Here is a 15,791-nt window from a genome sequence, read left to right on the forward strand (position 1 = left end):
TCTCTCTCTCTCTTTCAATTTCTATTTCAGAGTGATCCATTTAATAGATGAGCGATGTATGTAATGTGTGTGTGTATGTGTATATATATATGTGTGTGTATTATATATATATATATATATATATATATATATATATATATATATATATATATATATATATATATATATATATATATATATATATATATATATATATATATATATATATATATATATATCATGAAGTGTGTGTGTGTGAACAAGACTTAAGAAATGATTTGATGAACAAAGTTTTTTCTACTTTAGTGAAGAGAGGTAGTTCAGGTTTAGAATCCCGGTGTACTGCCTCATAGCCTACAGATTTCTGTCCCATGCTGATGAAGGATTCAGAAGGTGATTCGTCGTGGCATTAATCTCGAGTTAATAGAACTTCCGGGCTCAAAATGGAAGCTATGGTGGCAAACGATGCAGGTTGTAGCAACGGGTTCATGAAAATTTATACAAGCGTCTGTTAGGCCCTTAGAAGGGATGGCCTACACATGTAGAGAGAACACTGGTCTCATCCAGTAACCCAGTGTATTGCAGTAATCACAGTGACCTGTTAACTTCTCGTTGGGTAGGAGATTGAGGTTAATGTTTTATCCGCCCAAATCTAAACACTTCAGTTTTTCCGCGGCTGGTCTTGAAACAAATATTGATATTCAATAAGAATTACCGGTGACTACTTAAAATTACGTTTCGGGGTACCAGCACTGTAGTTTGATGAGTATTTTTGTGGGACAAAGTTAATTTTTGGCCTCTCTTTGTCATGCTGAAAGGGTTGAATGGAAATTTCTCCGCAGTTCATTCAACTGGTACCTCATAAATCAGCGTCACTGCAATATCAATACTGATGAATTTATAAAACAGACCGAGACATGAACAGCAGTTCAATCGAAGCTGCCATTCAGAAGATCCACCTTTTCAGAGATTTGTTATTCCGTCTTCGTTTGTATCTGTTTAATACGCAGTGTTTGTGTGTGTAAGAGGTTCGTGCTTTTTACGTGGTGGTACTTAATACACGGGAACCGGATTTATGTTGCTTTCAGTCAGCAAGGCGTTTATTTTCACGGGGCTGCTTGTACGAGCAAGAGCCCGTGCTGGCATAAGGCCAGCGAATCTAAAAAGTAACAGCATAGAGTCTCAGATTGTCATTAGGAAGAAGTAACATGGATCCAAATCTATATATAATAGTTTTGGAGTTTGGTAATTGGCATTTCTTAGGTTTATTCCGGAATATTTTGAAGGAACTATCTTACAGTATTAATTATAAATAAACCAAATAATAACTTTCATTTCCTTTTATTTCCTTGAGAGCGCATGTTTAAGTTGCTTTTCATTTTACAGCACCCTTAGCTACAAACTTTCAGCTCTAGATCAGTTACAACGGGAAAGTCTGTTTATTGACATATTATTTCGCTTGCGTATCGGCTGTAAGCGATGTGCATGTGCATGATAAATGCACCGTTTGTGCAATTCAGAAGTGCAAGCACGTTTGTAATTCCCCACTGCTGTTCATGCATGCGGATATTTGATTATTTTCATTAATGTCTGCATTTTCTAATTGACGATCATATTTATATTACTCTGCTTCTCTTTGTCCTGTTCCTTTTGTTCGCATAAGGGCATTCTGTTCTCAGCAAGCATGTTTATCAAGTTTATGCTCTTTTTGGCTGCTCCTGTAATGATGATATACATACTGATAATAATCTCACTTCGTCAAAAGCGTATTATGACCATTTTGACTCACTCCATGCAAGTGGGTCCTGGATGGCTTCTTTTTGTCTTGATAAAATTCGCATAACATGTTATTTACCTCTTTATTTCTTTCTTTTCCTGTTTACTCCTTTCTTTCTTTGTTGTTCACAGAACACTAGGAAGAACCGGGCTAATTTCCTAAGCACCTTGACTGACAGTTAGCACACAAGGACATTCTGAAAATGGTGCTCGTTCGGCCCGAAGCAGCGTGCGTTTCGCCTGAAGCAGTTATCAGCCCAGAGGCGATTGCCTCTTATTAGAGTTAATAACTCGATAACATTTCCTTCTGTCAGGAGGGTCATTTCGTGTGACATTCCTCCTTCCAAGGGAGCCGAGTGACTCACGGCTCCTGATGACGACTTCGAAGGGCTTTTGGGGTTGGGGAGTGCCCTTGTTTTCTCGTTGTTCAGTTGTAAATCAGTCTCTGGGCTGGCCATCTGCAGCTGGTGTTGATGATGCTGGTATTTTTTTTTTTGGGGTAACGAGGCTGCTGGATTGCCTAATGCTTGGCTGCTGAGCGAGACTCTCTCTCTCTCTCTCTCTCTCTCTCTCTCTCTCTCTCTCTCTCTCTCTCTCTCTAATTTGTCACATCTCTTCTTCATCAAATTCAGAAGGCATATGCTTTCTATAATTTGTCATCTCTCTCTCTCTCTCTCTCTCTCTCTCTCTCTCTCTCTCTCTCTCTTTTCTCATTTGTCACATCTTTTCTCCATCAAATTCAGAAAGCATATACTTTCTCAGGTTTGCCATCTCTCTCTCTCTCTCTCTCTCTCTCTCTCTCTCTCTCTCTCTCACACACACACACACTCACACACACACACACACACACGTGTCACATCTTTCCTTCAAATTCAGAAAGCATATACATACTTCAGTCGACTGCCTCTCTCTCTCTCTCTCTCTCTCTCTCTCTCTCTCTCTCTCTCTCTCTCTCATTTGTCGCAGTCTTTCCTGCCTCAAATTCAGAAAGCAAATACGTACCTCGCTCTCTCTCTCTCTCTCTCTCTCTCTCTCTCTCTCTCTCTGTTCCACAAAAGGGTGAAGGGTAATTATTTCTAACCTTGATACCGAGACTAACTGTTTCACGTATGAGATGTTTTATTTATATATATATTTTTTCTTTTCATTAGCAGTTTAAATAACTTGCAGTGCAACGTTGCACTTAAATAGGTTTTTGCTCTTCACCGTTATAATTGAGAGGTGGGGCAGCGTGATTTTTCTCTATGTCTGTCAGTCTGTCTGTATGTCAACCCATTTATGGGTAGTGCTTTATGTGGTTTTGATTGGCCCGAGAGTTAATTTGGGTACAAAAGAGATAATGTTATTAAGGTTATGTGGCTATGTTATTAAGGTTATGTGGTTTATAATTGATTTTATTATTGGCTTCTTCTTTAATAAATTTTCTTAATGTGTTATATTTTAGGTATGGGTAGTCATTAGAGCTGGTGGATTTCCTCGTGGTAATTGTGGGCATGACCTGGCTTCTATATAGGAGAATCTGTTGTGTGTGACCTTCCTTATTTTGTCTTTTTTATTCCCTTCTCTTTTCTACTTAGAATACTGATGTAACTTCATTTTTTTCCTCTCCTATCTTATTTTCTTTTATATCATTCTGTTTCATCGTTTTCTTAGTGTAAGTCACATTGTGTTTTCAGCTTCATAATTAACTCCTGCATTTTGTGTTTACTATTTTTCCCCTCCTTCTTTGCCTATTTATTTTAATTTTTTCTCCTTTTTCATTCGGTATCTCACCTAGTCTAGTTTTCCTTTAGTTTTGTAGTTTTCCGAAAAGAAAACTATTGTGCTGGCTTTGTGTGTCCGTCCGCACTTTTTTCTGTACGTACTTTTTCTGTCCGCCCTTAGGTCTTAAAAACTACTGAGGCTAGAGAGCTGCAAATTGGTACCTTGATCATCCACCCTCCAAACATCAAACATACCAAATTGCAGCCCTCTAGCCTCAGTAGTTTTTATTTTATTTAAGATTAAAGTTAGCCATAATCGTAAGTCTGGCAGCGATATAGGCCAGGCCACCACCGGGCTGTGGTTAAAGTTTCATGGGCCGCTGGTCATACAGCATTATACCGAGACCACCGAAAGATAGATCTATTTTCGGTGGCTTTGATTATACGCTGTATAAAAAACTCGATTGTGGCGAAGAAACTTCGGTGCATTTTTTACATGTTTTTATTACCTTACGTAGCAACCTCCCCTCTCCCCCTTCCCAAATCCCAATTTCTCCGGTCCCGTTGCGAGCCGAAATAATAATAATCACCAAGCGTTTTATCGGAAGGAATATCTCTCTCTCTCTCTCTCTCTCTCTCTCTCTCTCTCTCTCTCTCTCCTCTTACGTATTCGCTGGACAAAAAAAAAAATTAAAAGATGGCGTGACTCTTTGGCATTTTGTGTGGGCGTTGATAAGATACGATAAGAGATTAAAAAAAGAAGCAGTTCGTCTCTAATCGGCTCCCAAGTCGATCACGTCACCATGGTCGGCATTGTTTGTTCATGTCGCATTTTTGTTTGTACTCCGAAACAAAAGCATTTACCTTTCTTTTGAGTCGTAGCTGTTGTGTTGTGACTTGCTCTATCTATGTTGGTTAGTCCAAAGACGACTGCAGTTATTTGTGACACTAAAATTGAGGACATTGCTATATTATTGTCATTAATGAGTAATTCTGTTTAAGGAAATCGAGAAGTACCAGAAATAAAATCTAGAAAATTGCTAAGTTGGAAAGTTGCGAACTGCAAGTTGATTAAGGTCATTTTGCTTTTTTCTCTCCAGTATCAGGTCAAAGAAAGATTTCAGAAAAATTCGTGCATCGGGTACTTAGTAATTAACATTATTTCTCGTATTACCAGAAACAAGATACTGACCATATTTTCAGTATCTTGATCTTGTTTCCTACATGTTTACTTTTTATGTAAGAAACAAGATCAAGATACTGAAAATATGGTCAGGTCATCATATTTTCAGTATCTTGTTTCTGGTAATACGAGAAACAATTTTAATTGCTAAGTACTTAATGCATGAATATGTGTGTAATATTTATTTGACCTGATACTGGAGAGAAAAAAGCAAGATGACCGTAAGTTGACCACAAGTCTTTCGTTCACATTAGGAAGTGAAATGACAAAGTGAAAGAAACGTTTATCCATCTTCACCTTCTGGTGCCTTTGTCTCACCGTTCTTTGTCAGAAAATGGGTAGATTTATGTCATTTGGCCCCAGCGTTTGGAAAAATCAATTAAATGGTCACACGGCAAACTTTAGTTATTAAATGGTCAAAGGACAAAATTTATTCAATGGTCAGAGGACAAACATTTGTTATTAAACAGTCATAGGGGAAAATTTTATTATTAAATGGCCAAAGGGCAAACTTTTGTTGTTAATCTATCAGAGGGCAAAATTTTTTGTTAAATGGTCATTGGGCAAAATTTTTTTATACAATAGTCAAAGGGCAAAATTTTGTTGTTAAATGGCCAGTGGACAAACATTTGTTGTTAAATGGTTATAGGGCAAACTGTTGTTATTAAATGATTAAAGGGGCAAACTTTTGTTATTAATGGCCAAAGGTCAACCTTTCGTTTACGTTAGACAATGAAGTTTAGGTTTTATGAAGCATGATTTTATTTGTAACCTCTCACTGAAGGTTTGACTAAAAACCTCGGCAACTGAAGAGAAGCATATACATACCTGTGCCTGTTATTAATGTTCCCGTATGTCTGCTTAGCTTACATCCTGTGCACTACATACGTCAATGTTCATGAGCCGCACTTGACATTCCGTGATGCAAAAATAATCGTGTTAGCAACTCCAGACACCGAAAGGCATCGGCAGTTTGAATACCATGAATTATAGATGAAGTCGGCGTGGCGTTCCTTTGTTTCGTTAATTACTTGCTCTGTTGACAAGCCATGCATCGGACCGGCCGTTGTCAGGATGATTCATTCCAGTCACCGAAACTCATTGTTTTTTTTATCACAAAGAACGATAATTTTGATTATCGACGAAGGTATTTCCTGTCCACCTTGCTGTAAGCTTGTCTGTTACCATCCGCTAGTTCTTCCCCCCCAACCCCCACTACTCTCTCCATCCTTTTCTGGTTTACCCCCTTCCCTCCTTCCCCAAAACAATCTCGGGACTTTCCAAGTCCTAGCCCTACGGCCGGTTGTTCTTTGTTTTATTGAGCCCTTCGTAAACGTGGCAGCCTTGTTTTTATTCACGTTCGCTCTATTTCTAGTTACTTATGTATTTCGGTTCCCCTTTGTACCGTCGCCCCTTTCGTCGTTCTTTTCGCCCTGTGGTCCTCCTCCCACAGCCCTCCTCCCCTCCCCCTCTATTCGTTTTTATCGTCAGTGTAATTATATCACGTCTAACGCCTCCCTCCCCGTCCCCTCCAGCCCGCCACCCAGGATACATCCCGCCCTCAACCTTCTGCCAACTAATCGTTCACTTTTGGTGGCTTTCTTTGGTCCCTACTTGACTGAGCTCACCGCTCTCGCTCGCCGTCCATTCATCGGGTTTCATTCATTCCTGCATTCATTCATAAAAGGTTCGGGAGGAGGCCGACTGCGATTGACTTATATGTTCCCTCTCTCGTATTTATGGCCGTTATATTTCGAACGACTTTGAAGTGACGGAGAGAGAGAGAGAGAGAGAGAGAGAGAGAGAGAGAGAGAGAGAGATTCTCGACGGGTGTACATTACGCAATTGACAGTTTGGTTTGTTGCCAGGCGTACTTGTGTGTTTGCTTTTGGACGCATATTCTGTCCGGCCTGGTCCTCTCCCGTCGAAATTGTTTATGTATGGCGTCCTTTAGTCTCCTTTATATACCTTTGCTACGACAGCGCGTGCGCATGTTCTTTATTTGCCTCGGTAAATCCACCGAATTTTTGTATGCTCCGGACTTTGTACTGAACCCGGTATTCTGTAGCTTGAATTTTGCTCGCGACCCGTGCTGCCATCTGCTGAGTGGGTCAGTGCAATAATAAGTCATAGTCACAGATGTGTAATTAGATATGAATGATGTTCTCTGTTTAGTTTCGTGGTCTGTGGATCAAAATCTTAAAGATTACACACAGTTAGCTTATTTCAGTATTTGCCACAAAGAACATGGCACCGTGCCAGTGCATTCTGGCAGTCAAGCAACGCAGATTTATACTTTACATTCCGCATTTTAAAATTTGCATGTGAGCCATGCTTGTCTGTGTCCTTTAATGTAGATGTCGTTCGGATGAATTCAGAATAACCCGCGAAGCGTTTGGGCATCTGTGAGCAAATCAAAGGCCCCTTTCAAAGCTTTGATCGTGAATTCGGTCCTGGCATTTTTCTTTTTTTTCTTAGACTGAACAACGTATCCGCCTTAAGGACTGAAAGGGAGGTGAGCTGACACCTTGTAGGATCTATAAAGCTTTATGATCGTGTAAGAAGGCCTCGCTGTATTGTCAACGGCTTAATAGCTCGGCAGCCACATCTTGTACCACTTAAAGGATGCCGTGTTTTTTCATGCTGTCACTCATTCCGCATTACGAAAGCTCTTGACTGATGTGTGTGTGTGTTTTTTTTTATCTGTTCTTTTTATGCAGAGCTCGGATTTTTTTTTTGCTATTTTTTTTCTGGCTTAGTTTAGGCATAACTAGAAGTGTTATGGATAGTTTCCTCGTTATCTTTTTTTTATGCTTTTCTCCTTATTCTCTCTCTCTCTCTCTCTCTCTCTCTCTCTCTCTCTCTCTCTCTCTCTCTCTCTCTCTCTCTCTCTCTCCATATATACTGTATATGTATATAAATATGTATACATATAAATCTCTCTCTCTCTCTCTCTCTCTCTCTCTCTCTCTCTCTCTCTCTCTCTCTCTCTCTCTCTATATATATATATATATATATATATATATATATATATATATATATATATATATATATATATATATATGTATGTACTTTCTACTTTAATCCAACGATGCACTGTGACGATAAAAGGGCCCATGAACTATCTTCATGTAACTATCTATCTAGCTATCTATCTATATATATATATATATATGTATATATACAGTATATATTTCACTGTTAACAATTTTAGAGAATCATTTATCATCTCTACTATCTTAACATTGTAGCCCATTTTCATTATTCAGGCTGTAAGAGGTTACTGAACAAATTTAGAACACGTTTTTGTTTCTTTGATGATAAAGTTACATGGATTCATTCACTTTCCTTATTATTTAGGTAGTTTCTTAACTAGAGAGTCTTTGTTTCCTGTTAGTGCACAAAAACACAGGTTTATTAACAACTCGGAAGGTTAATCTCAGTTTTATGTTTATTTTTATATTTATCTCTATGGATGTGGGTTTGTGTCCCTTGGCAATATATATCTTCGTATGAAAAAGTAAGAAGAGAGAGAGAGAGAGAGAGAGAGAGAGAGAGAGAGAGAGAGAGAGAGATAGATTTAACTTATTATGCAAATATACACATTAAAGTATCGAATATGAAAATGCAAATATAAACACTAAGAAATATGAATAAATAGAAATTCCAAATCGACAGAGAGAGAGAGAGAGAGAGAGAGAGAGAGAGAGAGAGAGAGAGAGAGAGAGAGAGAGAGAGAGAGAGAGAGAGAGAGAGAGTTATTGTACAATGCAAATATGCATATGAAGGTATTGAATATGGAAATGCAAATATAAATGCTAAGAAATGTGAGAAAGTAAAAATTTTATTCGGAGAGAGAGAGAGAGAGAGAGAGAGAGAGAGAGAGAGAGAGAGAGAGAGAGAGAGAGAGAGAGAGAGAGAGAGTTAATTATAATACAAATGCAAACATTAAATTGCTGAATATGAAAATGGAAATATGAAAACAGGAAATGAAAAAATACTTATTCCGATGAGAGAGAGAGAGAGAGAGAGAGAGAGAGAGAGAGAGAGAGAGAGAGAGAGAGAGAGAGAGAGAGAGAGAGAGAGAGAGAGAGAGAGAGCTCAGTAGCTGAGCTTAATGAATTGTTGGAGGTGTCTCCGGCCTTAAATGATATTTTGAGCGAACTTAAAACAACTCTGAGATAAAATCTGGGTATTCCCTTCCCCTCTGCTATGCTACCCGGTGAAAATGAGGTACTGGTTAGTGACAGAACAAATTCTTACATACTTTAATTATTATTATTATTATTAATATTATTATTATTATTATTATTATTATTATTCTAGTAGTTGTTTATATATATCTATCTATCTATCTATATATATATATATATATATATATATATATATATATATATATATATATATATATATATATATATATATATATATATATATATATATACATGATACATACACGCACATATATTGTTCGTAAAGTTATGTTTAAAACGAAGACAATGTAAATATGAATAATACCTATGACTGTTGCATGCGAGTAATTGATGGAGTGCAAATGCGAATTTGTTGTGTAACTCTATACGCGTATGAAGATTGTCGGTACAGCCATAGCGCTGATACAAATGACATGCAATGTGACCAGTCGTATACAGAGTAGATTTAGTTACATAACAAAGAGGATAAAGTGGCCCATATAAGCTGTCGGTAGAATTGTGTCTTTATTTCTAATGAAAGGATTTTGCTACGTTGGAATGTCCTGCCGATATTCTGTACACATACACTTGTGTTCATGAACCTCATTTTATCTGTAGGGGGTAGTGCTGTCAGTGCACCTCACGCAATGCAATGTAGGCATTACTTAAGGTTCCTTGTAGCATCCCTTCGGCCCCTAGCTGCAACCCCCTATGATCTCCACCCTCTCCCAAAAATTGTTTCGACGTTATTTTCAGCGATGAATGACCTTATAGGGCCCAAGATTGGTCCCAGCGGGCGCTGGTGACTGGTACAATATATGTACTTACTCTACCGCGGTCTAAGCGATGACAGGCAGGGCAGCCGATCAAGACTACAAAGTCTACCCCAAAGCCAAATCAGAGTCCTTCAAAAGAAGGCATCGTGCTTACTCCATACAAATGGGAAAAAAAGCTCGTTAAAAAGAAGACTTGGTGTTTACCCTAAATTGTATAGTCCATTTTAATCCAGCCTGACGTATGGGCTCTGAATCTGATTCAATTTCCGTTTTGTTTTAATGAATTCATCTCCATGATCACCAGATGATGTTTTGCTGTCTCACACGGAGAATGAAGAAAGGCTCATTGGTTGGTACCAGTTGGGTAACTACCGGGGTATTTTAATGGGAGTCATTATAGCGAAATAGTCCCCTTTTTTATTTGATGACCATACTCAGTATCCTTGGTTTTCTCAAGGGCTGGATCCATAACTTCTTTCATTGTTCGGGCTGTAACTAGTTGTCGTCCACATCATTTAGTTATTTTTCTTATCTTTAGAACACATTATTATTATTATTATTATTATTATTATTATTATTATTATTATTATTATTATTATTATTATTATTATTATTATTCAGAAGATGAACCTATTCATATGGAACCAGCCCACAGGGTCCATTAACTTGAAATTCAAGCTACCAAAGAATATGGTATTCATTAGGAAGAAGTAAGAGGAGATAAAGGAAAATACAGAAAGAAGAGATCCCACTCACTTACTAAAAAAGAAAAAATAAATAAATTAATAAATTACGAAAATAGATAAAATACCAAATAGATAAAAATCTATTGAAATACAAGGGGAATAGTGTTAGGGTAGCAATGCACTATTCCAGATCCGTTGACTCACTTGGATCTACAACTACTTTTAATGTTCGAGCAGTAGCTGTAGATCGTCCATATCCTCTAGTTATTTTTCTGATCTTCAGAACACCTTTTCCAGATCCACTGACGGTTTACAGTACTTGAACGATTAGTGTCATAGACTTTCGTTCATTGTTTTGCAATATGCGTGATCTCTGTTGCATTTCAACTTGTGGAGATTGACTTTGGGATATTGATAAAATATTTTCAAGACGTTAATGCGGAGATACACAATCTGACTTCATGAATGATACTTTAGATATATTAGATTTGACCTTTTTATTTGTATCTTTGATTCATACATTTGAGATTTTGTTATTTACATTACTAAAAGTATATGCCTGCCTTTGGTCATTCTGAAGATCATCCCACTGAAGTGATATCACGCGAGATCTTATTAGAACAGCATTAAAGCATCTCCTATCAATATATTCGAGATTTTGAGATGAAAAACTATACCTTTCCTTGATCAATAAATAGCGTGTGGTTTTCCTTACTGCACATCCCATAGATTTGTCATGAATGAAAGTAAATCAGAAGATATAACCACTGATATGACATATCTCAGGGTCTGTTATCATAGGTGGAAAATTAGGTTTACCCCTTCTCGTCCATTCTCGTTAAATAACTCTGTGCCTTCCTTCCCCTAAATCTCAGAAATTCCCATGAAATCATTGAATTCTTCCCACTTATGGGACATCACAAGAAATACCCTAATACAAATTTAAATCTACCCATTCTCATTAAGTGACGTCAGCTCTTCCCTGCCCTTAAAATCCGCCAATATTTCCCTGTTATTATTATTATTATTATTATTATTATTATTATTATTATTATTATTATTATTATTATTATTATTCAGAAGAGTCCTATTCACATGGAACGAGCCCGCAAGGGCCATTGACTTGAAATTCAAGCTTCCAAAGAATATGATGGTGTTCACTGGAAAGAAGTAGCAGAAGCGAATGGGAAATACAGAAAGAAGACCACATATTAAAAATGAAAATAAATAAATAAATAAATAAACAGACAAAAATGCGAGTCAATAATTACGACACAAGGAGAATTGTATAAGGGCAGTGACAGTGCATTGCATCATCGCTTGAACTTTTTTTTTAAAGTTTCAACTGCACGACATCCTGACCACCTTAAGCGACGCGAGATCGTCTCGACACATAGCAGCTGATCACTTTAAAAGCATCCGTTTCCAGAGAGATGACGTCGCTCTCGGCGAGTGTCGAGCCATCGGAGATGAGAATGGTGAGAGTGATGATGATGATGATGATGATGATAGAAAGGATTATCCTCCTGGGCAGGAAGTCGGAGGTCAGCCCCCAAGGGGCTTTTGGGGGTTGCCTGATTACAAGGCTGACCATACCGGAGATTAATGATTTAGGTGTGTGTGAGAGAGAGAGAGAGAGAGAGAGAGAGAGAGAGAGAGAGAGAGAGAGAGAGAGAGAGAGAGAGTTTTCGCTCTTCGTAGGTCTGTTATTCCCTGTCAGTATATTATTGAAAAGAGCAAACGATTTAGGAGAGAGAGAGATAGAGTTTTCATTTATTTCTCACAAGTCTCTTATTGAAAAGAGCAAATGATGTAAGTGAGAGAGAGAGAGAGAGATTTTCGTTTACTTCTCGTAGGTCTGTTATTCCTTGTTAGTAAATTATTCAAAAGAGCAAACGATTTAGGTGTGTTTGTGTGTTAGAGACAGACAGACAGACAGACAGACAAGAGGCTGAGAGAGTGAGTTTTCTCTTACTAATGTTGTTGTGAAAGGGTATTTACTTGCATAATAAGCTTGCTATTCACGTTCTGTAAATGGTAGCGTGGACCACTGAAACGTCGGGACGATAAAATGAACTTCGGTCAGCTGCTTCATAACTTAAATGCTGAAACGAAGAAACTCGTACGCCAGGTTGAGAAAGCACAATATAAGCTTAATGGCGTACATACTGCCATTCTTTTCAATGAAATATTTCCCAAAAGATGGTTATCATCCAATAATAATGATAAGTATTTTTATTACCTTTATTGTTGTTGTTCTTCGTTGAATGACGTAGAATTTTCATGGACCGACGTTGTACGTAGTTGTTTTCTCTCTTACCATGAATTGTATCCCCCATGTTCCGTTTCCCACATATCTTTCAGGTACAAAAATGTATCTTTGAAGATACTCCATAATAATCTGCTTATGTGAAACGATTAAAAAGACTGGTATTGATGGCAAATTTATGTCCAGTTTTGATTATAACACCTTTATCCTTTATTGTCTTAACGATTATTGAGAATGTCGAGGCTAAAATACTCGTGTGTAGTATTCCAGTGTTTGGGCACAACTATAAAGATCATATTACGGGCTTTTATCTTTTTCTGTATCAAGGCTTAGGCTAGAAAGGGGTACTAGGTTGCACTTCCCCCTTGGAATGATTTACTGTTAGATGATGTGTAACTACTGGTCGTATCAATCAATTCCCCTTACGTAAAGGGGGACTGCTTACTATATTGCCTACCATTGTCACCAAACTAGATGTGACATTATTTGCCCATCGTCGACTGGGTTGACTAAAAAAGCATTCCATTGCATCAGTTTCCTGTTTCGTAGCTTTTTCAAGATTCGCCTTTGTCCTGTTGAAAGACTGATGTAATTATTGATGTAATTATTTAGCCTCTACCGAGAGGTTACCTTTCCTGTGATCATGTCAGGTCTGTTCCACTCTGTTGTTCTGTGTAATATAGATGTCCTGATTACGCAGCCCCATCCTGCGCTCTCTTTTGCATTTGTGTAATTACTTTCTCTTATTAATTACTTTTTCTTCGACCTTATATCTTTGTCCTCCAGGTTCTTTGGCTGTTGTGTATTTGTAAGGTTCTTGTTGTCGTAGTCCGACAGGGTAAACATGTTAGTAACATAATTTTATAGGTAGAAATCTATGTATGTTTTTAGATCTTGGTAATATTTTCATGTATATTTTTTTTAGTATCCGTACCTGTTGACAATAGTCGAAATTCACATTGCATAGGAAACAGTAATTTTTATACGTATGCAATAAAAAGTCCCTCTGCAATAATTGGTGATCTCTTGTATACTTACTTACTTTTGTTCATGAATTCATTTATTTCCAGATCTGCCTGGTACTAACGAAGCCACACTTCTTTATATATCATATTATTTCAAAACCATTGCATCTGAGATGCCCTAGTTTTACTGTAGTGAGAGAGGCTGGTACTTGATCATGTTGCACTGGCAGCCCTGATGTCCTCATGAGAAACTTGGGAGATGTGTAGGCCCGTTTGAGGCGGCTTCCTGTATGGCGAAGGATATGCAAAGGAGTTGAGAGGTTTCCTTATCGTAACCGCCATCTCTTGTGTCTCTAGGAATCCGTGTACCATATGGTACTAATCAGAGGGTCATGATACTGCTGTTGTTTTGATTTTCTCTGTTGATTTTGAGACATATTTCAAAACAAATATTTCACACTAGCTAACTTTGTGTTTTGGTCACTCGTACATTAAAGAATTTTTTGAGAGTCCATATGAACTATGATTTTTACAAATTATATTTAATGCTGCATAAGTGGTTTAGACGCCCCTTTGTTAATATTTTGTAAGCCAGGGATACGCTTAATTTTTTGTTCGACGAAACAATTGAAGTTATTAGGTGGGATATTTTTTTGATATACAGAGAAGTGTCATAAGCAAAACTGCCGAATTGAATTTTCCTTTTATATTTTTATTATGTATAGTTGTATTTATATATCTGACGTTTTAATATGTATATTTGCATTGTAAATTAACTCTCTCTCTCTCTCTCTCTCTCTCTCTCTCTCTCTCTCTCTCTCTCTCTCTCTCTCTCAGTAAAAAAAAAGCTGACTGTCAGTACTCATTTTGTAACATTCTTTATTATTTTTCTTTTGCAGCATCTGAGTGCCCTCTCCTCCATCATGGACTTGGAGTTCTATGCCGACCATGATAAGTCCACAAACAGGATGTCTGACAAGAAGAAAGTAAGTCTTCTGTTACTCTTATTCAAGTTACTGGTGGCGGCCACTCTTAACTTTTATTTGTACCTATGCTGCTGTTTTATGGTTGGTTGTACGTCTCTTACAAACTCTGGTTTTTTAGTCTTCTCTAAAAGAAAACTATTGTGCCGGCTTTGTCTGTCCGTCCGCCCTCAGATCTTAAAAACTACTGAGGCTAGAGGGCTGCAAATTGGTTTGTTGATCATCCATCCTCGAGTCATTAAACATAACAAATTGTAGCCTCAGTAGTTTTTATTTTATTTAAGGTTAAACTTAGCCATAACCGTGCCTTCTGGCAACGATATAGGATAGGCCACCATCATGCCGTGGGTAAATTTTCATCGGCCGCGGCTCATACAGCATTATACCGAGACCACCGAAAGATGGATCTATTTTCGGTGGCCTTGAGTAATTAAATACGCTGTAGCGGCTGTACAGAAAACTCGATTGAGCCGAAGAAACTTCGGCGAATTTTTTACTTGTTATCTTTTTATTTTACCAATTATCATAGCAAATTGATTGATTGTAAGTTATCTGCCTTTGCAGACATCATGCTAAATATGCCAACATGAAGATAACTTGCAAAGCTTTGTGGCCGTATTCGTTATCGGTTGGAATAAGACGTTATCATTAACAAGTAAAAAATGCGCCGAAGTTTCTTCGGCGCAATCGAGTTTTCTGTACAGCGTATAATGCTGTATGAAAATCTCAGCCCGGGCCCATGAAACTTTCAGCCACGTCCCGGTGGTGGCCTCTGTTGTGGTCACCTATAGCGGTGCCAGACGCACGATCATGACTAACTTTAACCTTAAATAAAATATAAACTACTGAGGCTGGAGGGCTCCGGTTTGGTATGTTTGATGATTGGAGGGTGGATGATCAGCATAGCAATTTGCAGCCCTCTAGCCTCAGTAGTTTTTAAGATCTGAGGGCGGACAGAAAAAGTGCGGACGGACAGACAGACATATAGCCATCTCAATAGTTTTCTTTTGCAGAAAACTAAAAATGATGGAATTATTAGTAGTTAGTCACTGAATAGTGTTTAGTGTAGGACAGTTATAGATCTAACATTTCTGCTTACTAGTTTTCTGTTTGCCTTAGACTAATGAAGTGTCATTAGTGCCACAATATAACGTCGCAAATACAGGAATTAGAGGATAACTGATCTGATGTATGGAATGTCGGTAGAGAAGGAATGCTTATTAAGTAAGAGGAAGCCTCCATGCCTCAGTTCCACTTCTGTAAATGTGCTGAACAGAT

The 15,791-nt window shown here is 37.9% G+C and overlaps 1 protein-coding gene across 10 annotated transcripts in view; it reads left to right on the forward strand.

Annotated features, from left to right (window-relative positions):
• LOC136842758 (protein C-ets-1-like) overlaps positions 1 to 15,791 on the forward strand; it is a 419,972-nt gene that overhangs the window by 128,831 nt on the left and 275,350 nt on the right. For all 10 annotated transcript variants that reach the window (XM_067110539.1, XM_067110533.1, XM_067110541.1 and 7 more), the window contains one exon: positions 14,430 to 14,516. In XM_067110539.1, the coding sequence (XP_066966640.1) occupies positions 14,430 to 14,516 (87 nt within the window). The remainder of the gene's footprint in view (positions 1 to 14,429; positions 14,517 to 15,791) is intronic.

The sequence above is a fragment of the Macrobrachium rosenbergii genome, chromosome 10, assembly GCF_040412425.1.
Source record: "Macrobrachium rosenbergii isolate ZJJX-2024 chromosome 10, ASM4041242v1, whole genome shotgun sequence".
NCBI lineage: Eukaryota > Metazoa > Arthropoda > Malacostraca > Decapoda > Palaemonidae > Macrobrachium > Macrobrachium rosenbergii.